At 41.8% G+C, this 26738-nt stretch overlaps 1 protein-coding gene across 3 annotated transcripts in view; it reads left to right on the top strand.

Annotated features, from left to right (window-relative positions):
* tln2b (talin 2b) overlaps window positions 1-26738 on the top strand; it is a 109565-nt gene that overhangs the window by 27842 nt on the left and 54985 nt on the right. For all 3 annotated transcript variants that reach the window (XM_034685218.1, XM_034685219.1, XM_034685217.1), the window contains exons 2-6: window positions 15122-15295; window positions 15379-15476; window positions 15659-15788; window positions 17648-17803; window positions 18288-18430. In XM_034685218.1, the coding sequence (XP_034541109.1) occupies window positions 15160-15295; window positions 15379-15476; window positions 15659-15788; window positions 17648-17803; window positions 18288-18430 (663 nt within the window). In that variant the 5' untranslated portion in view covers window positions 15122-15159. The remainder of the gene's footprint in view (window positions 1-15121; window positions 15296-15378; window positions 15477-15658; window positions 15789-17647; window positions 17804-18287; window positions 18431-26738) is intronic.

The raw sequence follows: 26738 nt of genomic DNA, 5'->3' as shown, positions 1-26738 counted from the left end.
GCACAGCAGCTGTGCAATTTTTTTTCACTTTATTCATATGTACATGTACGATATATAGACAAGCATTCAAAATGACAATTTTAGGTGTGCCATGATTTACTGTAGTACTCACCTTAATATCCAACTATTGTTTTTTTTTACCTCTGAGTCTGGCAGAACTAGCTAATGGCCCTTTTCCACCGGCCCGTCTTAGCCCTACTCTACTGGACTTGACTCGACTCTACTCAGTTTGTGTTGCGTTTCCACGTGCGCAGTACCTCGTGTCAGATACCAGTTTTTCGTACCTGCTCTGCTCTGGTTCCAAGCGAGCTGAGCCAATACTAAAAGGTGATGTCGACGGACTGCCGACCACTGATTGGTCAGAGAATGTTGTCACTGAAGAGTCATGAGCACAATGCCCTACACAGGAATCAAACATCAGTACTGTACAATGTCTGCACGCAAAGTTTCTCCGTGGTCCGTTGACGAGGTCCAGACTTTTTTGGGTCTAGTTTGTTGTGTTTGTGTAGCATTCAAAATGACGTGAACACATTTTCGTGCAGCAGTTTCGCGCAGCTGTGTTATGACGACCCCGCCCCTTGTGAGTCGGTACCCGGGCTGGTGGAAAAGGTACCCAAACCGAGTACAGTCGAGTTGAGTAGAGCCGAGTCGAGTAGGGCTGGAACTGTGTAGTGGAAAAGGGCCATTAGTGAAACAGGCGGTTTGCACTGACAAGTGTTGGCAACCTTCAGGTTACGGCTCAAGCCCAGCAAAATGGGCATGCATGTTTGGTGCGTCTTCTGGTGGGAGAGGTGGCAGAGTGATATTGGGTAGCAGAGTGAGAGGCAGAAGTTTTTTTCATCGAGTTAAATGTTCTTGTTGCTTACTGACACTTTGAAAAACTGAATAAAGTTAATAACCAGTGGTAAATTCAAGGGTATTTCTAAAGCTCTAACTCCACAGTCTATCATTAGTTGTTCAGCTCGTCTCTTTCAGTTAGTAAAATCCCCAATGTCACCATGCCCAAAAAAATTATTAAGGTTTCCTCATCTTTTCATAAAGATTCTGTGTCTGTATTTTTTTCCATAGACAAACATCAAGCCATATTTTTCTATGCCCTTCACAATTAAACTGCTATGTGCCTTGATGGTGTTCTTAGCTAAATGTTTGGTTTTGCTTGAAGAGCCAGAACAGCCTTTGTGTGTCAGGGTTTCTTCCTTTACAGCATGCTAGAGGATATAAAACGCTGATAGAGTCCCCCCTCGGCGTCTCACACTTTTGGAGAGAAGCCAGTGTATGTTCCGTTCCACTGCTCCTGATACTGTAATCAGCATGCAAGTGGTAGTCAGCACAAGGCAGTGGAGAGAGAGAGGCTCAGTGCTTGGGAATCAGCATAGACTGTAGATTGGTGTCGCCCTGACACACCATACATACCGACGATGGGAGCCAGAGGTGTTAGAATATCATTTGAAGCATCTTCTTACAGCCTGCAGTCGGATGATCCATGTTAAATATTTAAGTTAATAAAGCCTGTTTGGGTGAATAAAAACACGCACATGCAAACTATACTCCCATGTTGAGCTCACCCTGTACCTATTGGAGTGTATTAGCTTTTGCTACAGTCTGCAGGCAACAACTCCCTAGTGATGTCTTCATCCAGCTGATAGATTTTTCTCCATGGTTTGTGAGGCTCTGCTGAAAAAGGCTGCATCAGTTTTGATTTTGTTATAAAGTGTTGGGAGACAGATTGACTTTGAGATACTCAGAGCGAGGTTAGCATCTTAATTGTGACCTTTGGTAATTGTGATGCAATGATTTCATGAGCAGACTCTTGCCTTGTTCTTGCATATTCTTCCGCTAATTACTGTCACATCTGTAGAATCTTTTCTTGATACCCCTTAATCTCACTGTTCCTGTTTGTCTTCATTTGATGAATTTCATTTCCTTTTACTTTATTGCTCACAGATTCTGCAGCCCTACTATCGCTTTGTGACATGTGGGCTCCCTGTTGGTTTGAGTGGCAAAGCTGAAGAAATCCATAGGTGTAGACAGTTTAATTTGGTTCAGTGCTCCAATCTAATGAAAACAATTCTGTTGTTGGTGGGTTGTGTAATTTACTTCAACTGGAAAACCCAAAACTTCAGTACCCAGCAACATAAAGATATATCAGCACTCCTATTTTTATCAAATCTGCCCCCTAATTTGCATGCTCTTAATGTTTCCTAGTATCTGGCCTCTACACATATTTTGTGTGCATGCAGGAAAGGACAGAGTGACATTTCATTGGAGATCACCTAGCCTTCTGGGATTTGAGGGGTGAAGAGGATTGGTGTGACACTGATAATGAGTCATTTCATTATATTCAGTAAGAGCTTCAGCAGCACAGAAGACATTGTGATTGTCCAGGTTAACTGATGAAATAACAATCAGATTAATTCATATAATGTTGCTCATGTAGACATTGTCATGCAGGGCTGTTGAGATTAAAATGGAATGATATTCAATCCTGTAAAAACACAGGAGGATGGAAGGATAATTTATTATCATAATTATTTATAAGCCGGATATGTTGCTGACACCTCACCAAGTGATTTTCAAGTTTACAAATGTTCCGAAGTGAATTATTTCTTAGTTGTTTTGAAGGAAATTTTAATTCTGAGTAACTGACGAATCTAAAGGTCAAAAAACACTTAGAAAACAGTCAAAATTAAGCTAAACACAAAGTCTTCTCATGTCAAACCGGTTTGCTGAGTGTGCCAGCCTTCAGTCCTGCCCTCAGGTTAAGGTCCACATCTGTCCCATTCTGTGGTTACACAATGATCCGGTCGAGTGGTTTAACGCCACTTTAACAGCCATATGCAACTTTTTCTCCATATGCTATGAGATGCTTTCTTTCTTCTGTTTGTCTATAAGCACAGATTATAGACAGCTTAGCCTTGGTTAGTTTTGAGAGGCTGCGCTACAGCTCGGACACAGCATATGACTGCCGTATTGGGCCTAAATTATTAAATATATAAATAATGTATTTAACTGACTAGTAATTCTGGTGCTAGCTAGGGCTGCCACAAACGGTTATTTTGATAACAGACTAGTCACCGATTATTTTTGTGATTAGTCGACTAATCGGATCATACGTAAATTGAAGCTTATCGCACCAGCATGCAGCTGCTCTTATATAACCATCATTCGTTTCCAGCTTGAAGTGTTTGAGGTATGTGCTAACTAAAAATAAAGACAATTAAGATGATAGTTCTCTAGAACTGTTAATGAACTTTGCATCTTGTAGCAGCATTTCTGATATTTTTTAATGTGATAGTGCAAAATAAAATGAAGGCACAACTCTGGCCTAAAACATTTTTAGCTGTAAATGTTTAGTGCATTGTAAAATGGAACCAAAAACTATGCACTGTGTATAGTTGCACTATGAATACTAAGTAAATAGCTCACTGTTGACATTAATGTTAGCAGCTAGCTAGCCAATTAGCTTACCGAGACGACTGTCCCTCTTCGTCAGAAATTGAATCAGCCATGACATGCTTCCTTTTCAGATGCTCGTGCATCGCCGTCATACTGCCATGGAAGGCAAGTTCTGCCTTACAGATTTTGCATTGCACATTCTTCTCTTTTATTTTCGAAAAATGCTCCCATACTTTCAAGCTCCATAGCCGGCTAGCCATGATATTGTTTGGGCATAACTTTTCCGGTGACATCACGGCTGACCCTGATTACCACTACTGCGCATATGCGTCAAGGACAGAAGGGCAGACAAGACAGCGGAAGGTACAGCGACAGTTTCGAGAGAAAAACAAAGCTTCAAAAAATAAAAGATGACGTCGATTATTAAATAAGTTGCCGACAATTTTGATCGCTGACGTCATCGTGACTAGTCGACTAATCTTGGCAGCCCTAGTGCTAGCTAGTGAGGGTGACGGCGTTTAATCCCTTAGTTGATTAATTGTGCACATCCTTAATCAACTTCATTGCATATTTGAATGAGTTCGCCATCCCTCCCTCTATGGTAATGTATTTAGCAGGTTAGATACTATGTGTATTTCTTACCAGCATGCCAGTGTTCTCAAAATGTATTATCATCACTGCCCTTCATCTGTCATAACTTTTTTATAACATTAATGCATAAATCTGCTCCTGTTTTCATGAAGTGGGTTTGTTTCATTAAGATAAAGTTACACGGACCTTTCTAAATTGAGTAAACCTCAATAAATACAGCAGAGTGTTGAGAATCCACACCTCATCATGCACACTCATGTGATTAATGGGAACCAGCTGTATGGCTAATTGAACTGAATACATTTAAGTAATTGCACACACGTTGCATCTCAGATGCCAGTCAAACTGTGCTCTCAGGTTGGTTTTATCTTTTCGCTCACTTGTCCGTGGGTACAGAATGTACTCAAGAGGAGGCTGGATAAATCATCTTAAGTTTGCCAAGTGCCCAAACCCCTTAATCACTCAGACTGTTCGGGGGGTTTGTATGAAATACGGTTCAAATGAAGCTGTCCTTTTGTTTGACAAAGACAAAGTGAACGACAACCAGTCGTGCCTGCTGTCTTTTACGCACCATTGCCGGGGATTCTGGTCCCCGAAGCATCAGTTATGGGACCTGTAATGGCCAAATACACTGCATGCAGCTAGTTTTGAAGTTGTGAGAATGTCAGACGAGATTATTTTTCTGAGCAACAACCTTAAAGTTGCTGTTGGTAGGAATGGTGTAAAAAACATTGCTTTTTTTTCTGCTGGGTTTGGAGAAAGGTCATAATGCCCAACGGTACTCAACGGTGAGTGGAGTAATTTGAGACTATTAAGAAATCTCTGCGTAATCAAATGCCTTTGTATCAAGCAATGTTATTATTCCCCTCGTTCCCGTTATGACGGACCAATCATAGCTAATCTCCAATCCTCTGTCCTGATTGATTAAGGGGCTGCCCCTACTACGTCCCCCGATTGGTTATTAGTCCGGCACTATCATGACTGCACATGCAGATCTGTGTTATAAACTGATATTTATTATCCTTTCACGAAACCCAAGGTCGCTTCACAGGGTCAGGTAGGAGGTCTGGGGGGTAGGTAGGGATATCTAATGGGTAAAGGCCTTGAGGAAAAGGTGCGTTTTGACTGCTTTCTTAAAAGTGTTCAGGGTTGGACGCTGCGGATGTCGGGAGGGAGAGAGTTCCACAGAGTGGGGGCTGCCACACTGAATGCTCTGTCCCCAAAAGTCTGCAGCTTAGTCCGGGGGATGGAAAGGATACCCAGGTCCGAAGACCTTAGGAGGTTCCGGGATGGAGTGTGTTGGTGGAGGAGGTCAGCCAGGTATTGGGGGGCGAGGGCATGCAGGGATTTGTAGGTGAGGAGGAGCTTATAGGTGATGCGGTACTTTGGTGTTGGCTGGCTAAGAAGAAATCTGGTTGGGAGGGATAGTGTCGACATTCGAAGACCCTCTCTATGAACAGATGTTTACTCTGTGACTACCAACAGCAGCTTTAATGTTGCTTTAGCTGCAAAAAAATCTACAAATAGTGACCAAACAATAAAAAATAAGTCACTTACCCTTTTTGATTTGGTTTCAGATTGTGTCGCAGAGAGAGGGCTGATGCACTTCCTTGGAAGGACAGATGTTGAGGTGTCTTCTTACCTTTTATATTGGACTCACTCTATGCAGGCTGTTTATTAAATATGGGGTGTTGATTATATAACAGGAATTGGAAATCTGCTGCATTTCCGCTGTTAAGAAACAGTATTCTGGAGGTAATGGTGGGGAAGAAATGCTTTTGATGGAACATATTTAAGTATGTTGAGATCAGACTGTCCATATGGGCCATATGGTCTGCAGTGAGCATGCATAATAAGCAAACCTGTGTGAATCAAATGGTTGAAGCACCTGTTCAGCTGCTATTTTTATTTGTAAAATACAGTCAGATGCTGTAGAAAGGTTTCATTTGTGTGCTGCACTATGCTGTATGCAAAGCGGAGTACACTTATGTGTCTTGGTATTTCGATTTGGTTTTATTAGTTTTAGTATCTCATGCTCTATTTTTAAGGCAACAAATCTTCAAACCCAAATTACTGACATCCAAAACACTGAACTTTTGACTCCAAACATGGTCCCTGTTTCATATCATTACATCACCTTGGTCTGGAGTAGTTATCAGTCAAAAACCAGATGTAGGCTAGTGGACTAGAGAGGCGGCATACTGCTCATGCACTCAAAGAGATTTATGGTTAGAAATGTGGTTAATAATGATAATGCAATCATCATGTGCTGTGTGCTTTGTTGTTTCAGGCTGATCTGCATCCATCAGCGTATGTAATAGAATAAAAATGTTTGGGCAACATCTGTCTGGGCGAACGCTAACCACTCCCACTCTGATGGTCTGCCTCAGACGCCGGGTCAACCCCGCAGTCTGTAAGCTGGCTGACTGAAAGACTGAAAGATGGGCTCATTGGTTGACTGACTGCAGCTGCTGGGTGGAGTTCTCCTCCTCTAGTAGCTGCTTCTGTCTTCATTTATTAGGCAGCCCATTCTTCATATCTTTAAATGAGGGATGAGGGAGGTAACATATTTGTAGGATGCAGTAAATTGACTTTGTGACTGTTTGACAATCTAAACCAATGATATCTCAATCCTAGCGTAAAAGTACCCTCTCTTATAATGTCTCTACTTCCTCTGATCTGCTGTCTAATCTTCAAGATTTATAATTTTACTATTAATAGAACTTGTCTTATCTGCTGTCATGTAGTGCATTTTATGAATAGGAAGAAACATTGTATGCACTGCTTCTTCTGCTGTTACTCTTTTGAAGCACTGCTGCTGGAGGACGTTCTTCTTCACGGGATATTTTTAGTGTAAGAGAAACTGCTCTCTCCCTCTCTGTGACAAGGGCAGGATTCATAATTTCTGTCAGTATCCATACCCTCAGAACAGCTTCCCAGCAGAGAGTGTAGCCTAGCAGCACAGCCTGTAGCCCCAAGACTGGGTCAAAGGAAGCAGTGAGGTTCATTTTAAAATGCTGCTGAAAAAACAAAAGCGCAGTGTTACTGTGAGCGGCTAGGAGTTCACAGCCTGGGTTTCATCCCTTTTGTTTTATCTGGATCCACAACCACTGTTAGACTAACAATCTATTAAGTGAAATAATACAGAGCAAGCCATTTATTTTATGAGGCTTGTTCGTAGTTAGCCCGCTGAACTCAAAATAGCAAAGGTCACTTCTGCTCACTGCAATGTCCGGTGATGGCTGCGTTCCGCTGGAACAAGGTCTAATTAATTTATGAAACGAGTGGAGGAAGTTATAATGGCAGAGGTGAAAGCCTCTGACTTATTCATTATTTGAATTATATTCAGGTAGGATTCCAGATTCAGCAGGAGTTTTTTTTCTCAAGGAAATGATCACAAGGACATCTTGATACAACGAAAATAGAATAAAGGAAATGTACATTTGTCATTGTTTTATCTCCCACCGGATATTGCTTATTTCATACCAATATACCATAACATTAGCCTCACTAAGCATTCCTGGTGTGTGATAGTGCGAACATGTGGTGTAAAATCATTGAGTAAGCCAGTCAATTAACCCCATAGAATTTTCTGGCTTGAGATAAATTATCATGTGAATGTGACAACAGTGTGTTGCAAGGAAAAAGCAATATGTCAGCAGTGTGGTTATTATTTATGCATTTCCCATCACACCAGTATCGGAGGAGTATTCAGTATCTGCCAATATTCAAGCCTGGGTTTGGAATGAAAATAAGGTGTGAGAATATCTGTAGTTTTTACTATGCTGATCCGTGTTATTATGGCAGCCTACAAATGTAACTTACAACAATCACATTGTCCTGGAGGTATCATAGTAAAGGTGATCTGACAGCAAGATGTCTCAGTGGCCCCATGTGCTACTTAGACGACACCCTAGGATATTAAAAAATGTGTGTTGTTGTAAATCAAACATACCTTACGGTGTGTTTATAGTGATTGATTAATGTGCCCTGCTGAGGTGCTCATTTTTTTAAATTTGAATTTAAGATATAAAGCACTTAAAGTAATAGCCAAGTAATCATGCTTTCACATCTAGTGGAGATAACACACCTGACCTTGACACATATGTTCCCCTTGTGAAGCTGAACATAAATTTAGCCCTTGTTCTGTCAGGACTAAATGGATTTAAATACAACATGATCAAAACAGCATCCCCTTGTTTGCTGTAATGTGAAACCACCATTGGACTCTGTGTGTGTGTGTGTGTGTGTGTGTGTGTGTGTGTGTGTGTGTGTGTGTGTGTGTGTGTGTGTGTGTGTGTGTGTGTGTGTGTGTGTGTGTGTGTTCCAGGAAAACGTAATGGTCTCCAGAGACACGCTTTGGTCTTGCAGGAGACTGACCTTGCTTTCATTCAGACGGGGATAAAAGGCTGATGCCGTGCTCAGAGTGTCAGTGCGGGGATGTAAAAGAGGAGAGGGAAAAGGAGGTGTGGTGTGGAGGAGTTTAGCCAATTAGCATTTCCTCAATGCACACATGCTTTAATCCTGCTGTTCTCAACAGTCCTGAGAACTGCTGACTGTGGTGTTACTCTCAGCCCTCCATTCAATGCCGCTGACATACTACACACTGAAATTAAACAACAATAATAGTCCACCAGGCTGGAGATAATATGCTATATTAAATGCCAATTCAGTATATTTGTGAGGTTAGCGAAAGCTCCAGCCACAGCTTTTTCCTGCAGCTTAACGGGCTATTACTTTTGAGCTTTGGGGTTATTTTCAATTGCATCACAGCTTGTTAGAATCTAAATGTCATCCTTTACGATAGGTGTGCTTGCTTTAGAGTCAAAATACTAATCTGCCCTTTATCCCTGCATGGATGTTTTATACTCGGTGGCAACCACTGCTGTTTGTTTGAAGTAAGACAAAAGGTGTTTGCATCTGCATCTCCATTTTTCAGTCCTTTAGAAAATGAAGCTGAAGCAGTAAGTGCCTTGTTTACCAGAAAATCATTACTGCTTCTCCCCTGATCTCGCAGTTTAATTGGCTGACCTTGAAAGTGCAGCATGTGTGGGGATTGTAAAGATTTGGTGCTTACAGAAAGAACTCTGTAAATTATGCATTTGTGTGTGTGTGTGTGCGTGTGTGTGTGTGTGTGTGTGAGTGTGTGTGTGAGAGAGAGTGTGAGTGTTTTGAGTAGATTTTTTATATATTTATATATTGATGTTTTTATCCTCCGTTTGTCCTCAGAGAAACATCAGGAAAGTAAGTTTGGGCCCTTCTGGAGTAATAAATGTGTAATAACTTTAGAGTATAATGACAAATGTTTATAATGCAGCTCAGTAGATTTTGAAGTAGGTGATTCACCATTTTCCCATGCAAATTACTTTTTTCAGTGCGACAATATCCTAGGTGTCCCACTTGGGGTGGGTAGCTCAAATACTGTCATAATGCCACGCTGACATATTCCAGGTTGTGAGTCCTGTAAAAATATTTGGGCTGGTCTCACAGCTGATAAAAAATGGCAGCTTGTTGTTGGAAACAGCCGCATACACTGTCAGTGAGGGAATGCCTATCCACTCACAGATATATTTCCCAGTTGGAACTGTCTACAGATAGATGATACAATACTCAAACACAAAATATTACTAGTTGGTTAAAGCTACTACAAAACATCTGTGCCTTGCTGTAGTAATTAGATTAGATTAGTAGATTAAGTGCTTCCATGAGTCCTGCAAAGAACACCAGTGCCCACTCACTCATAAATTCTGAATACTACACACTGTATTTTCATATTTAGATTTTTATATGTATACATGTGTGTTAATGATATGGCTGAATCATAACTTGCACTATGTTTTGCAATATCAAAACCACCGATAAAGAACCAATAAACAATTGATCGTAAAAAAATAATATTTGAGGTTAAAAACTTTTCTCTATGTGTCAGCCCTGTGATAGGCTGGCAACCTGTCCGAAGTGTACCCCGCCTTGAGCTGCATGAAAACTAGGATAGGCTCATTTGTAGGCTCATAGCTCTATTTGTCATTTTAGAGTTTAGATCATCACTAAAGCTATTGTCTGAATAATTTTGTTTTGCTGGATACTTAAGTTGAGGACACATCTGCAGAACCTGATTAGGGTTTAGATCTTACTCTAAACAAACCATCTAATATACACAGTGAAACAGTTTGTATCAGCGTGCTGTGAAAATCAGGATAAGCTTTTCTTGAGTTCTGACCAAGCGGCAACCTCCGGTCTAAAATTATAAGTCCAATGCGGAAGCACTAAAAACTGCAGTTCATCAAGGATCCGCTTGAGGCTGGCTCCGAAGTACCGGAAGTCACATACACATGAATGGGAAAAAGCAGAACCTTACAGCAGAAATAAACATGTTTACAGCCTGGTACAAAAGACGAGTGTAGTCTGGATAGCTCATTTCTCGATCTGCACACACAGTGAGGGGGGTGAATTGTTTTCTAACAGGGCAATTTCGAAGATATTGAGATTACGAGTCTTCCAATGAGAGGCTGACTCAAGCTGACTTGATTGACAGTGCGGGAACACTGTAGCTGTTGGCTAGGAGGCTTAAAGCCCGCCTCTTTATGTCACACAGGCTCGACAGAAGCAAAATGGCTGCCGATGACGATTGGCCTCAAAAAAGCGCTTCAGAAACAGATGGGTGGAGTCACAGATCCTACGTCCATATTTTATACAGTCTATGATTATGCTATAGGGTTCCGATCATGGAAGCAATATTAAACTGCTTTATTCTATACTTCATAACATAATTTATAGTAAACACTAGAAAGTAACTGTTTTAGATTTGATATACTGCCTTTAGGCCTGATTAATTGGTCTATCTCTGGAACACATCAGTATGGATTTATCACATCATTTTAGCTTCCCAACTCGAGCATGTCATCAGAAGAAAATGGCAGACGTGAAAATGGTCAACTTGACTTTGACTTTCTGCACTGAGCAATTTCAAAGCAGCTATAAAAGAGTGTGTATTCTCCTGTGGCTGTGGCTCCGAGTTGCTTCAACACAGTATGTCCTTTTAAAAGACCAACTGATCGTTCCTTCTCTTTTTACTCTGCACACCCAGGCATTTACTCTGGTATTGATCAAATAACCACAAAACTGAAGCACCCCTGCACAGCATTGTTGCTTGCCTTCTTGAAGGAATATTACTCCACACCCTGTATTGCTCCTGAGGGCCACTCTGCTTCACATTAGTTTTTTCTATTGAAAGCATTGGAAGACTGATCCAAAGAAACTGCTCGGGCTCAGACCAGGACAGTATACGTTTTCTGTCGAGTTGTGTCCTGGTTTGTCGTGTGACAGACTGGTGCAGTAATCATGGCAGTTGTTCCTCGCAGGCTCTGAGCTGCTGCTGGTAGCACAGTCAATCATTAGAGCTCTATATCCTCTCCAGATGGCTCCTCCTTTTCTCTGGTCTCTATTGAATTGTCCATGTTTAGACTCCTCAGCAAGCTGCTCTTTGGCCAATTTCATCTCCTAATATTTAGAGTAGTGAGCAAATTTAATTCAAACCAGGGCTCTTTTCTGATGATGATTAGAGGAGAAAGTGTTTTAAAATCGCATTTTAAGCCTGCCTAATGACACAGAAAGGGTAATAAAACATATAAGATTCAGCAGATAGATATACATAAACAACTTATCTCATTGCTTCTCTCTCAGAAGGGGATCGGTCTATGTTTGAGAGCAGAGCTGCTGAGGAGTTTGCTGCATTGGAGTGTTTGCATGAGGATCCTGATGAAAAATGTGCTCTCACACTACTTAAAGCTGAGGGATTATCATTATCCTCCTGGGTTTCATCATGCGGTTTCTGCTGTACTTAAACTCTGAAGTGACTGGTGTTCCTTACAACAAATACTTAATTGACTGTAGCTTCAACAGGCCTACACTTCTCTTTAGCAAATACCTGTTGTCTTTGGTAGAGATGGACTTCTCTGAGGATACTTCAGAGAAACCAGTATCTAAACAATCTATATATCCAGTGTTTGTGTGGTTGTTTTGTGCCTGCATATGTGCCCATGTTTTGCTGCCATGTTGTCAATCTGGTGTCTCAAGCTGCTTCTCTACAAGCAGAGTATCTGTGCAAGAAACTGCTCAACAAAAACTCTGTGGGGCTCCTCCTCAAGCCTGCACAGAGGAGAGCTCATGCAGCGCCATTACCTCTTCCTCTTTGTGTCTGTCTTCCTTACTATTTGCGATGAAAAACTACGGTGGAGAGAGGGGTGGGGGGTGGGGGGGTATTGGAGGGGAACACATGGCCATGACAGAGACGCAGTCACAGGAGGGCTCATTCACAACTCCATCATTATAAAGAATTTGGATTTTCTCTGCTCTGGTTGGAAAAAGAGGGCCTGTGGATGAGCTGTGGATCCGAGGAACAAAATAACTCTTTGTCTCCATGTGTGGCTCAGATCTGAATCGTGTCAGTGTGACAGTTTGAACTTTTGCCTTTTCATCTGGCCATGAGGGGAAACACTACAATTCTGTTAGAGTTAAAATAGAATTTGGATTGTTATACAGCTGAAAGGATCAATGGATCAATGCATAAATTAACTATAACTGTTTTGATTAAAATTGAGTTAATTTTAAGCAAAAAATACCAAAAATCATTAGCTTTCCATTTCTTTAATTTGAACATTTTCCTGGGTATAGTGATATTACTCAAAATATCTTTGTGTTTTGGACATCATTGGCCTGATAAAACAATAACAATGTGAATATGCAAAGTTTGATAAAGAAAATAATCTAATCTTAGAATACAGTTATATCAGCATCCCTTTTGTACCAGTCTAATGGCCCTTTTCCACCAGCCCGTCTTGGCCCTACTCTACTCGACTTGACTCGACTCTACTCTACTCAGTTTGTGTTGCGTTTCCACGGGCGCGGCACCTCGTGTCAGACACCAGTTTTTCGTACCTGCTCTGCTCTGGTTCCAAGCAAGCTGAGCCTATACTAAAAGGTGATGTCGACGGACTGCCGACCACTGATTGGTCAGAGAATGTTGTCACTGAAGAGTCATGAGCACAATGCCCTACACAGGAATCATACCCACCATTTTTAAAAAACGACATCAGAACTCTTTTGCTCTTCTTTTGCTTTCCTCTCTCACTCAGCCTGCGACAAAAAGCCACAGACCGAGCAGCAAGTACAACATTGTCTCCATGTCCTCCATTATTTGGAATTGTTGTGTTTGTGTCGCATTCAAAATGACGTGTACGCAGTTTCGCGCAGCTGTGTTATGACGACCCCGCCCACCGTGAGTGGGTACTTGGGCTGGTGGAAAAGGTATTCAAACCGAGTACAGTCGAGTCAAGTAGAGCTGAGTCGAGTCGAGTAGGGCTGGAACTGTGTAGTAGAAAAGGCCCATAATAAGGGTTGATCGATTATTGGCTTTTGCCAAATATCAGGCCAATATTTTGCATTTGGCTGATTATCTGTGTTGACATTTTGTTTTAACTATTTATCTATTTATTTATTTCGACAAGGACAGTGGACAGCCATCTAGCTCTACCAGAGTTAGCTATTAGCTTATTTACATCTGTAGACCCTGGACAGGAGACGGAGACAATGCCTCTGTTAAAGACAAACAGTACATCGTAAAAACAGCTACACAACAATATAAAACCACTATACAACAACATGCGTATCTTCACAGTGAAATTGACAGTACAAGATCACTGATAAAATTGACTGATTAAAAAGTTGCTACTTTGGCTCTGCTGCTAGTGTGTCTTTCCCATAGCCATATTGCTGCTGTCGAGTGATTGTGACATAAAGAGGCGGGCTTTAAGCCTCCTAGCCAACAGCTACAGTGTTCCCGCCTGTCAATCAATTCAGTTGTGCCTCTCATTGTAAGACTCGTGATCTCAATATCTTCAAAATTACCGCGTTTGAAAAAAATTCATCCCCCCCTACAGTGTGTGCCGATCGAGAAATGAGCTATCCAGACTACACTCGTCTTTTGTACCAGGCTGTAAACATGTTTATTTCTGCTGTAAAGATCGTCTTTTTTGAATGGGTGTGTATGTTGTTTCCAGTACTTCCGGAGCCAGCCTCAAGCGGATCCTCGATGAACTGCAGTTTTATGCACTCCCACGTTGGACTCATATATTTAGACCGGAGGTTGCAGCTTGGTCTTTCCCTCTGGGTCTGTTTTCACGCTCTGTCTCACCTTATGCCCCGCCCACAACACTGTCTGATTGGCTAGACGTCTCACAACAGGTTTCTCATTTCTACTGTAAATGCGTCGGTGATCAGATATCGGTCTCATGAACTCCTAATAATCAGTATTTGTATCAACCCCGAAAACAAATATCAGTCAACCCCTATAGTGTCCTATTTTTTTCAAGAAGTAATAAAGTTGCCCTTTAACTGTGTAAAAAACTATTTTTAAGACAAAGACATAATTAGATTTTCCTCTCTGATATTGTAAAGTAAGAGACGCACAAGCCACCAGGATATAGACGTCCCAATTCATCATGTTCACCTCTCCTCCTGTTAAAGCCAAGGTCAGGGAAGAGGAGAAACTCTATGCAGTATCACTTTCTCTCCTTTTCTTGCACGTACAAGACCCAGAATACCTGAATTGATTCACTCTAATTGCAGCATGTGACAAAGTGAAAAAAAAGGAACACCCACTGATTTATTTCACAGTGAAGCCTGCTTCTGGTGGAGAGAGCAAGTCGGGGGGGATGAGCAGATAATGATACAGAGCTGGAATGTCATTTTCTGTGTTTTGACTCAGCTCATGTTATTCCTGATGATTAGAGGGATTTGCACTTATTTCCTTTTTTCTGCTCAAAGGTTATGTCTGTTGCTTTGGTTTAGCTAATGCTACTCTCACTGCAATCAAGCAAGGGATGTCCATATATTTAACCCTTTCATGTCAGAATGGAGAGACTAACCAGTTGCCAGTAGGAATAAATGTAACCAGAGAGATGAGTGTGGAGATTTTTCCCCAGACTTTCTGCCCCTGACACTTTCTTGTCACACTTGCAAGCATTGTTTTACCATGCAAGGACTTGTTGGCCACCTATTCGGGATAATAACCAGAAGGATAACTCAGCTAATCTTACACCGTCCTAAACAGTTTTTCTATCTTCATATGTTCCAGGTGTGTAGGTCGGTGAGGCCATAATACTACCCACCAAGATGGTTGCTCTGTCGCTCAAGATCTGCGTGCGCCAGTGCAACGTGGTGAAGACGATGCAGTTTGAGCCATCCACGCCTGTGTACGATGCATGCAGAATCATCAGAGAGAGAGTCCCAGAGGCCCAGACAGGACAAGGTTGGTGGATGACTCAGAAAAATGTAAATCACAACATAGAAATCTATAGGCATCTACATTTGCATGCTGTCTTTGTGTTCCAGCGTCAGATTACGGCCTCTTCCTGTCTGACGAAGACCCCCGGAAAGGAATCTGGCTGGAGTCGGGAAGAACCCTGGATTACTACATGCTGCGAAATGGAGTAAGATTAAGTCATGTAGTGTGGGGTGGAGAGCTGTCAGTGTTGCTTATCATCTTTATACGTGATTTACATTTCAGAGAGGGTCCTGAGATATTTTTGCCTCCCTGCTTGCTGAGTAGTTGACTGTCACTGACTGCTCAGCTGGTTGTGGATGTCATGTGCTTCCTCTAATGTTTTATCAGGATGTTTTGGAGTATAAGAAGAAACAAAGGCCGCAAAAGATCAAAATGCTGGATGGTGCAGTGAAAACCATCATGGTGGATGACTCCAAAACAGTGGGGGAGCTGCTTGTCACTATATGCAGTAGAATAGGTATGTGATTGTCCCGCATATTACCTTCATTTTTACATCCATGTTTTTCTCTTAAAGCTGGGGTTGGTAGTCCGATTTAGATACACCTTTTGTTATACTAGTTAAAATGATCCTTATGTCCCGATGGCAATCAATACATAATGTGTTCTTAAAAAAGAGTGGAAAAAAAGCTGCTATCTACAGCCGGAGTAAACGTGGGAAAACACAAACCACCGTTTTTGGGGTCCAAAATTTTAAACCAATCAAATCCTGTCCTGCTGTTCTGCCCGCCTCCTGCGTGTACAATTTCCAGTGTGCACTCCCTGTCCCCGTCCTCTGCTTCCCCTGACTCTTCTCACTGCCCCTCTCGCTCAACCTCAGGCCTGTCCCCTCTGACCCGATGAGGTGCTTTGCTCAGGACTGTAGTCCGGATCAGAGTCTGAAAAATTCCTCACCACGGGGGCTCTGACAAGCAAAATAATTAATGACATTTAGTAAGTCCTACAGAAAATGTATATGTATTGTAGTGTCTGTCCGGACGCTGTAGGGATGACGAGCTGATTCATGAACACGTTGATCTTTACTAACCAGTCACTGTCGGCAGTGACCACGTCAACCAACAAAGCAACAATCAATGTTTGAATGAATGAAGAACTTCTCCTCTTTTCTCTCCTCTCTCCCGCTCGCACACTCTACACCTCTCCTGATGCCTTCACTGACTGTCAACACTGTAGGAATTAAGAACATCTACACTGAACACGTTTAACAAACAGTAGAGCTGTTACAGTATTATATGTGTTATAATTTTTCTCCTGATATCGTGTCACCAGGACAACTGGATAATGCTAGCATGACAGTTGTGAGTACTAACAATAGCCATGTTTGTTTGTGTTTTTAACTTTCACTATGATAATTTTTTGGTGAGGACCGGTTTTGAATCAGTCACCATCATATGGTCGTGAATCAGCGGTGCTCGTGCATGTGAGTGGGGGCATCGTTTTGGAGGAGCTCCGAGGGAAAGGGGGGAGACGTTAGACGGAGTCCTGAGGAAATGCTACATTCAAATTCATGCTAGTTTTCTGAGACTACCAACCCTAGCTTTAATGCTACCCCGAGCCTCCTTTGTTGATTTTATTTTTATCAGCTCTATTGTTGCCTGTAGCTCGACACTGCTGTATATGAAGGTTCTCCCGCGATGTGTCATCCTAGTGTTTGAATAAATAAATGGAATGGAATATGAAAATGGTTGAGACCATTGTCCAAGGCTTAAATTATTCAACCTCGATATTATTTTTAGTCCAAGTCGTGCCACTTGACTTCACACTCAGCTACATTATATTACCCTGTTATTTTGTTCTATTAAATCCAGTGTCTGTAAAGCACATTGGAGAATTAATGTAAGCTTGATAAAGTCCTAATCTTTGTTGTTTGGAGCACATTGGGCATGATTTATCAAGCTCAAACAAGCTTGTTTGGGATAAACACTAAAGAGTTCCTCCTAATGCCTCTCCTGTCACAGACGTGTTCCCTAAGCGGTACATTTCAATTATAATGGACCACTATCAAGCTCAATTGAGTGAGGAGAAGAGGGATGTGTGCCTGGCAGATACATTTATTGGAAAATGTTTGTTTGGAGTAGCTCTTTTCTGCTTGGCTTCTTCTCCTTCTTGTCTGCCATTTTTGTTTGCTGGCTTCGCTCCAGCTTTACTCGACTCCTGCTTCAAAGCCGAGCGAAAGAGATAAAAAGGGAGTGCGAAAGAATTGCAGAAAGAATTTCTCTATCGCGGCTATAAGTCATTGTGCGGGTGTGAGGTCTTCTCGTCCTCCTCCTCCTCCTCCTCCTCCTGAGAGTTCCCTGGCTAACTTTTTTCCCTTTTCAGGAATCACCAACTACGAAGAATACTCACTCATTCAAGAGGTGACGGAAGAAAAAAAGGAGGATGGAATGGGAACGCTGAAGAAAGACAGAACGCTGCTGCTGCGGGATGAGAGGAAGATGGAAAAGCTGAAAGCCAAACTACACACAGATGATGACTGTGAGTGTGAGCTGGCAAAAGCTCCAGAAATGTGGTTGATTTCTTGATAAGTTCATGATTTTTCTTGTTTTCTCATTAATACATCGTACTCTGCTTCATCATGAGGACATGTGGTTTATCTCTCAAGTCTAATTTACTTCAAGGAAAAATCAAAGTTTAATGGAATTACCAGTGTTATCTTTTCCACAGAGGACACCAATTTAATTATAAAAACATGTTAATAAGTCATCCTGCAGTTTCAGCCAAAAACTACTTTTCTATCTCAGAATAAAGAAAAGCAGACGACATGTTTACAACCTTTCCAGATTTTGCCGTCTCTGCGATTGATTTTGTAGATTACTGTCCAAGCTGATACATCTGCTGAAAGGTTCAAACTTCTGGTTAATCTTGCCATCAATATCTACTTCTACTTCCATCTTTTTCAAAGTGAAAGTCTATTCATTTCAGTGCATGTGATAACACGGCGTGTGTATTGATTGGACAGTGAACTGGCTCGACCACAGCAGGACTTTCAGAGAGCAGGGGGTGGAGGAAAGCGAGACTCTGCTGCTCAGAAGAAAGTTCTTCTATTCAGACCAGAATGTGGACTCGAGGGACCCTGTCCAGCTAAACCTACTCTATGTTCAGGTACACCAGATACACAAACACAGCTTTGTGCTGCTGCAGCAATAAACAGAGAGAGACGATGACCTTCTGTACTCTTATATTTTTTCTGTCACAGACTGCAATTTTTTTGTGAGTAGTGTGTTTTTATTTAAGGGTTTTTTTTATGTTTTGAAGGAAGGGTGTATTAATTATTGTGTGGATTGCACCTTTTTTTCTGCTCTTCATGGACTGAAATGTGTCTGAAATATGCATCAGAGTCTTCAGCAATCAATGCTTCATGATTTTCAAAGACTAGTAACTTTCTTTAACTACTGTCCAACACACAATATACAGAGTCCTGTGGAAGCAATAATCCTTTCAGTAAAGCTGTGAAAACAAAATAGAAGCTAACAAAAATAAGAGCTCAAAGAAGCTAAAAGGTCACATGATCTATTGTTGATTTAAAGATGAGGACTTAGTGGGGTGCTGCTGGCTTAGCGGTTTGGGTGCGCGCCCCATGTTCAGAGGCTGTAGTCCTGGTCGCAGCGGTCGCTGGTTTGACTCCTTGACCACTTGCTGCATTTCTTTACCCACTCTCTACTTCCTTTCTCTCTTCAAATATCATATCCAATAAAGGTGAAAATACCCAACAATATAACTTTGAAAAAATGTTTTGAAATAAAATAGGGACTTAGTGCGAGTTCTCAATGTAAGGGATAATGTATGGTTAGCAGGTAGTTATGGGAAATAGCATCCTGACAGGGTGAGACAAGACAAGTATTTGCCATAACTACCTGCTAACTATACATTATCCCTTACATCCCTCGTATAACCTGGCTTCTAACCTTTTAGTAAATGGAAGGGTTTTACCTCACCTTCCAGTCTATGGTGTCAACAAGTTGAAGCAAAATGTGCCGGAACTCCTTTCCGCGGATTGATTTGACACGACGTGTGATCGGTTGGCCTCGGACCAGTGGCGTGTCCCGAGGGGTGGCCAAGGGTGGCACTGGCACCCCTTGAAATCCAGTTAGCCACACCAGGGGCCACCCCAAAAATCCTAAACTATGATTGGCTGTTTGCCTTGTCAGAGGTGGGGATGAGTTAAAGAGCTGACAGTAGATTTCTTTATCAGTGCCCTCAAATGTGACTTTGAAAAAACATATTTTGTAAGTCCTTAAAGAATTAAGCTTAGAAGATTTATGCCACTTTGTCATGTTTTTTTTTAAGTCAAAAGGAATATAACAACTGTTTAATACTTTAATGAATGTAGGTTGTGAAGACAGAACGGGTAAATGTTATTTATTTGTAAATGCACTGGCCACCTCTGCCTATGCGAGAGCCTCAGTTTGGCCACCCTGGTCAAAAAGTTCTGGACACGCCCCTGCCTCTGACATTGCTCTTGTTAATGAAAGTTAATAACCGTCGTCAAGGGTTTGTCAAGGGGTTTTGACCATTCAGAATCAAGCATCTTACATGGCTGGAAGATCAGTAAGAAAGCTGGGTAATAAGATTTTATAAATCTGTCTTTTACAAGTACACATACATTTAGCCAAATCACTGCTGTTTGTAGGGCCTATTGCACAGCTTTGACCTTAATATGGCCAGATGTTTTAAAGAGTCTATCTATCTATGGATAGTTCAGAATAGCCTGAGGCTAGACTACGCTGGATTAGCCTTGTAGCATCTAACTGTTCTTATAGTTTATTTAGGCATGCTCTGTATGGTTGTATTCAAGACTAATATCATAAATTTGCTAGCATTGTTCGCGATTGATAATATCCCTTTCTACGTACGATATCATAAATCCACTAATCAGCAACATCATATAATTAAAAACCTGCCAAAATGCCCTGTGTAATTCCTATTAGTGTTTTTAAAGTTGGGGAAACAACTTGGTTCAGGGATTTCTTCTAAGAGAGTCAGGATTTAATACACAAGCAGATTTGTAGAGATGATTTGTTTCGGTTTGGTATCATCCGGTTGAGGTATTGTGTGTGCTCAGTAAGTTGGTATCTGACTCTCTTTGTCTGAGGTGAGTGTGTGAGGGTTTCTGCTCAGCAGGGCTTGTTCTAACAGTTTTGTAAACCTAGGGAGCCCTGCTGGCACCAGAGAGTTCCCTGAGGGGGGGTCAGCTGAGTCTAGTACGGCACTAGTCAGGGTTTTGGTTGCTGCACACATCACTGCATTCAAATGAGCCCCACTAGCCTGGGGAGAAGAGCTCCCCACTGACACCTAGACTCAAACATGTGTGGAGTGTGTGGATTTCCCTCACACACACTTGGCATGGCAAATAGTCAGTGTATTGATACATTACTAGCATGAATGTTGCATGCCTTCCCACACAAAAGCTGCTCAGAAACAGCGCTCAGAGAGATTTATAGACCATGTCTGAAATATGTATAGTTGTTCAGCGCTGACTTCTCTGTGGCTGCTGATGCTTTGGGAGTTCCTGAATATGTTCATAAAAGACATCCAGCCACCCACCCTCCCAGCTGCTCTCCTCCCTTCTATCTGTCTATTCCTGTTTTTATCTCTTTTTTTTTCACCCTCTGTTTCCTTCCCTTCCAGCTCGCCTGTCTCCACTCCCTCTCCATCTCCTACACATTCTGACATAATCGCACACATCCCCACCCTGTTACCCTGGCACACATCACAGCACAGTGCACATCATGCTCTCCTCTCGACACACACTCATATTTCCTTTCACAATAACAACCCCGCCCCCCTGCCCCCGCCTCCTTTTGCCTTTTTTTTTTTACTGCTCTTCCTCATCCATCTCTCCCTCGTTCTCTCCCTGACAAACACTCGGATTGTTACCCAGGCAGATCACAGAGACTCTTTGCATGGCCGTGGTGCTAATTTGTCACTGTGCTAAAAGGCCAAAGAGAGCCAGAGGAGGGATCTTTAGCAGAGTGGAACGAACCCCAGGCTTCTTTTTCTCTTTTTATTTTCTGCCTCTATTTATTTTTTCTTTCCACAGCTTGTAATGCCCTTATTCCCTCTCTTGCATCGCTCATCATTTACAATTGCTGTAATTCTGAGAAACTCAACAGCATTGAGTAATTGGATTCAGATTGTGCAGATGATGACATTATTGCTGGCCTTTCTTTGACAGAGCATCCCTGCCTGCCAGTCAGCGATGATCTCAAATGTTTATCTACGATTTGTAGCTTCCATAATTTCAAACCCATCCACCCAAACATCTACACACACACACACACACACACACACACACACACACACACACACACACACACACACACACACACACACACACACACACACACACACATACCGTATAATGAAAGCTCTGTCAGTAACAGACTAATCTCTTTTACTACGCAGCCACTCCCTCTCTGTCATATATTTGAGCTAAGACCAGGATAAACCAATATAGCAATAGCATCACTGTGTGTTTTATGCTCCTCTGCGTTTACATTTTCTCACGAGTTGATTCTAAAAATATACTGTTTGAAACATAAAAAGGTGACAGAAAGAGAGTTTGTGTCTATTTTCCATCTATTCAAGCAGGGACCTGCTGTCCTGAAGGCTTTAAAATCATTGACACAGTTATTCAAGGTTTTTAATAGCCTCATCCTTTTAAGTGCTTATGAAGCATTTTTGCCTAATGGGAAAATATACTGCACAGAGAAATAGACAAGAAAGGACGTTGAAAGGTTACATTTGTCACTGTAGCTGACAGAGCCGACAGAATATATCCAATTTATCCTTTTAAACTGAAATATTGAGGAATTGTCTTCAGAATAAAACTTTATCACCCAGGGCATTTAACCGTTACATGTTCCTCTAATTATTGATTTAAACACAGCACTCCCAATCTAACACTGTGGGATTAGTTGCTTTAATTGGATCCCTTTGTCAGCATGTATTTTTAAGGCTGTATTATACTCCGTGTGCTCTGTTGGGCAGTGGTGGACTGGCTGACCTCAGTGTTTTCAGCCTCTGGCAGTATGTGTCACAGCTTCTGATGTCTTGTGCTTTGCTCCTACTCATGCAAAGCTATTTAAGTGTCCTAGTACCAGCGCTTGTATCATTGGCCAAATCAGGTATGAGAAATTTGGAGTCTGTCGACAACATTGATGGTAGAATTATAAGGTCATTTTGAGCTAATAGAAACATGTACCTGTGACCAGGCTGCTCAACCTACATAAATTCACCATTACTATTAAAACTATATCATGGTGATCCTGTAATGAAACTCAAAATTACATGTGATTGCGATGAGTTCTGCATGTTGGATTTAGTGGTTTAACGCATACAGTTTTTATTACCTGGCTGTGTTAAATAATTGATTGTGATTGGTCAAAACCCATAACAACAGTGATGCCTTCTCATCCAAAAAATGGGTGCCAGGAACAACCTGATCACACTTATATCAAATCAATCCGTGAAAGAAGTCAGTCAATTTTTGCCTCTGCCTGTTGACACTCTGGCAAAAATTTTGGTTACTGTTAGCATTCTCAATTTTAAAACTATGTGTCAAAACCCAGGGGTGTGTCCAGAACTTTTTGACCGGGGTGGCTCAACTGAGGCTCTCACATAGGCAGGGGTGGCCAGTGCATTTACAAATAAATAACATTTCCGTTTCTGTCTTCACAACCTACTTTCATTAAAGTATTAAACAGTTGTTATATTCCTTTTGACTTAAAAAAAAACATAACAAAGTGGCATAAATCTTCTAGGCTTAATTCTTTAAGGACTTAAGGCTGATTTATACTTCTGCGTGGAATCGACGGCTTAGCCTATGCCGGAGGTCCGCATAGCTCCTGTACCTACGCAGAGGCCTACGCATGTAGCTGATGTGCACCTCCTCCATAATGTAACTACCCGTAGAATCGACGCAGACCACAAGCCTGTGATTGGTCCACTCTGCAGCATTGTATTTCCTCTCCTCCTCTCTATTCTTCATGTAATCATGTCTGTATGATAAACAGCAACATGTATCAGCTGTAGATTAACATAAAACGCTCTGAATTGCTGTGGAAAAGTAAACAGAGATCATAGCAGGACCGGAGGCAGGCGACCGGACTATCAGAGAGACCTTCTGCGTAGGGGTGACTCAGAAGTATGAATCAGCCTTTACAAAAGATGTTTTTTCAAAGTCACATTTGAGGGCACTAATAAAGAAATCTACTGTCAGCCTTTTAACTCATCCCAAAATATAGATTTTAACAGAAACCCCTCCTCTGACAAGGCAAACAGCCAATCATAGTTTAGGATTTTGGGGTGGCCCCTGGTGTGGCCAATTGGATATCAAGGGGTGCCAGTGCCACCCTTGGCCACATATTCCCACACGCCCCTGGCAAAACCATTAGTATCCATCTCAGGCTGGTCTAGAAAGTTGGAAATAATGACAGTTACTGGGCACAGATTTGAGAGCAGCCTTACAAGCTACTAGGCTGCAACCATCTCTGATAAGTGAGAAGTGGAGCAAGATCCTGTCCTTCAATCTAGGCAAGGGCAGTAGTGCTGGTGAGCGGTGACTGTAGCCGATTGCTGTGAGGAAACTTAAACTGTAAGCAGCAGTGAAAATGGCAACAGTGTTGTGACATTTGCCGCATCTATGTTTAAATTTGTGTCACTGAGAAGCCCTGAGAAGACACCGAGCTGAATGAGGACAGAAATGTCAACATAAATATTCCTGCAGAGGTCCCTGACACCTTGTTTCATGAAAAGCTCAGTTTAATGTGAATTATAACAAACAAGCAAGGCTGTGTGTTGAAGGTTCAGTTTATTGTTACTTCTTTTAGGTGGCTGAGTAGAATCTGTAGCCTTGAAATCGTTATTGACCGTGGACTCGTGAAGAGCTGTATAAATAAATAATAAAATCATCTTTGAATCAATATTTTTGTCGGCTTGTTGATGTCTTAAGTTGGTAGCTGGGTAATAAGCAAGATAACGATACTCACTATTCACTTTGCTTTACTCTTTTATATTCATGATCCCTACCAACTAGTGTCTGTGTTGATAAAAAAGATAGTGTCACACTGTTATTTCTAGCTAAGTAAGCAGTCAAGGACATGTTGGTTTTGGTGTCAAATCTCTGTTAAATTTCTGCAACAAACCGTATTATGTATCCATTGTGTGAGCTGCATGGTAGTTAGTGCTGTTGCCTCACAGCAAGAAGGTTTCTAGTTCCCAGGCAGGTGCCTTTCTATGTGGAGTTTGCATGTTGCATGTCCGGGTACTCCGGCTTCCTCCCACAGTCCAACAGATTCAGTCATTCTAAATTGACCGTAGGTGTGAGGTGAATAGTTGTCTGTCTCTATGTGTCAGCCAGGTGATAGGCTGGCAACCTGTCCGAGGTGTACCCTGCCTTGCGCCGCATGAAAGCAGGGATAGGTTCATTTGTAGGCTCATAGTTCTATTTGTCATTTTAGAGTTTAGATCACCACTACAGCTCAAGCGGCAACCTCCAGTCTCAAACTATGAAGCCCATGCGGAAGTGTTATAAACTGCAATTCATCGAGCATCCGCTTGAGGCTGATTGCAGAAACACCGGAAACCAAATAGACACCAATTCAAAAAAGACGTTCTTTGCAGCATTAATAAACATGTTTACAGCCTGGTTCAATAAACAGCTTGGCTCTGCGTAGCTAATCTCTCTATCGGCACACACTGTACGGGGGGTGAATTTTTTTCTAACGCAACGGTTCAGAAGATATTTAGATTACGAGTTTTTGCCCAAATAAGGACATGACTGACTTGACTCCCGGACGGGAACACATAGCTGTTGGCTTAGAGGCTCAAACTCCGCCCCTTTAGGTCACACTATGCCTGGTTGAGTTCCGCATTTCCAATATGGCTGCCGCCGTTGATTGGCTTCAAAACAGCGTTCAGGAACAGATGGGTGATGTCACGGATACTACGTCCATATTTAATTTTATCTACAGCTATTGTCTGAATAATTTAGTTTTGCTGGAGACTTGGGTTGAGGACACATCTGCAGAACCTGATTAAGGTTTAGATCTTACTCTAAACGAACCATATAATATACACAGTGAACCAGTTTGTATCAGGGTGCTGTGAAATCAGGATAAGCTTTTCTTGAGTTCTGACACCGTACTTGAATATGCAAACGCATCACAAGGAAACTCCAAAAACGTCATAACAACATGCCGTCTTACTTTGAAATTTTACTCACTCTATCTTACTGTATCTGCAGGACAAATTGTAAACTTAATGTGAACCCACAATGAGGCTCTCACAGCAAATCTGTGTTTTTTTTCTTGCCTAAAGTGGGTCTCTTTAATGAAATCATAACCCTTTACAACTACTCTGCAGCCACCAACCAGTGCTGACTTTAAAATTTAAACTTTAACATCTTGTCTTCCCGGTTATATTCCCAGTATCTTACTTCACAATAACACAATCTTGTGAACAGAGTGTACCGGAGTGAATGGCATGTGTGAGGGCTAATTTTAGAGTGCCTTCTTGTATTCTGTAAGAGCTTATGCACTCCACTGTGAATAGCACTGGGGAAAGGACTTGATTGTGAGTGGAGGAGATTGTTGTCCTCATTACAGCAGTAAGCTGCTGCTTAGTTTTTCATTGATGTAATGGGACGGAAGAATGAGCCGGGGTCCACACCGTGTGCTGATATGCTAATGCTAAAAGCACTGATGGGGCCATTCTCACTGATAGCAAGGCCTCTCAGCTTTTGGAGCCATTAATTTTGCAGCAGTGAACTAGAAAGAGGAAGTGAGAGAGGGCATAGAAAGAGAGAGAGAGAGAGAGAGAGAGAGAGAGAGAGAGAGAGAGAGAGAGAGAGAGAGAGGCAGAGCTGACTGCCCCCTGGAGAAAACAGCAGACACTGACATCCATTTGAAAGATGTCAACAATGGCTTCTCCTTTTCCATCCTGCTAAATGCAGAAGATGATGTAGACAGTCTGGCTGAAAACGCATCGAAACATAAGTGATGTCTCAGCAACACAAAACAGAAAAAAAGCAGGCTTTCCATTTCTTCACAACATATTAGGGGCTACTCTGTAATGCAGATGGGATTTTGTGAAAGTCTGATGCATTCCTCTAATGTGTTTCCTCTTTTAATAACACGTAATGGAGCTGTGATGACAAATTGTAGGAGCTGCTATATCTGAGAACAAGCAGAATGGCTTTTATTGTCACAAACAAATCTTATTTGTCTCCCCTGTGTGGATAAGTCTCAGTTGTGCAGTCCCTGCTCTAGAAATATACTTCTTCATTCAGTTAGATGATATCCTCCCTGAAGCCGGGCTGCATTCAAAGCACACAAGCGAAGCGCTCATTACGGAGCTGTTTTGGCTGAAGTTAGGATAACTCTCATGCCTTTGTAGTCCCATGCTTCAA

Source organism: Notolabrus celidotus, chromosome 6 (genome assembly GCF_009762535.1).
Source record: "Notolabrus celidotus isolate fNotCel1 chromosome 6, fNotCel1.pri, whole genome shotgun sequence".
NCBI lineage: Eukaryota > Metazoa > Chordata > Actinopteri > Labriformes > Labridae > Notolabrus > Notolabrus celidotus.
Note: the sequence above shows the minus strand (reverse complement) of the source record. Positions and strands in the feature narration are given on the sequence as shown.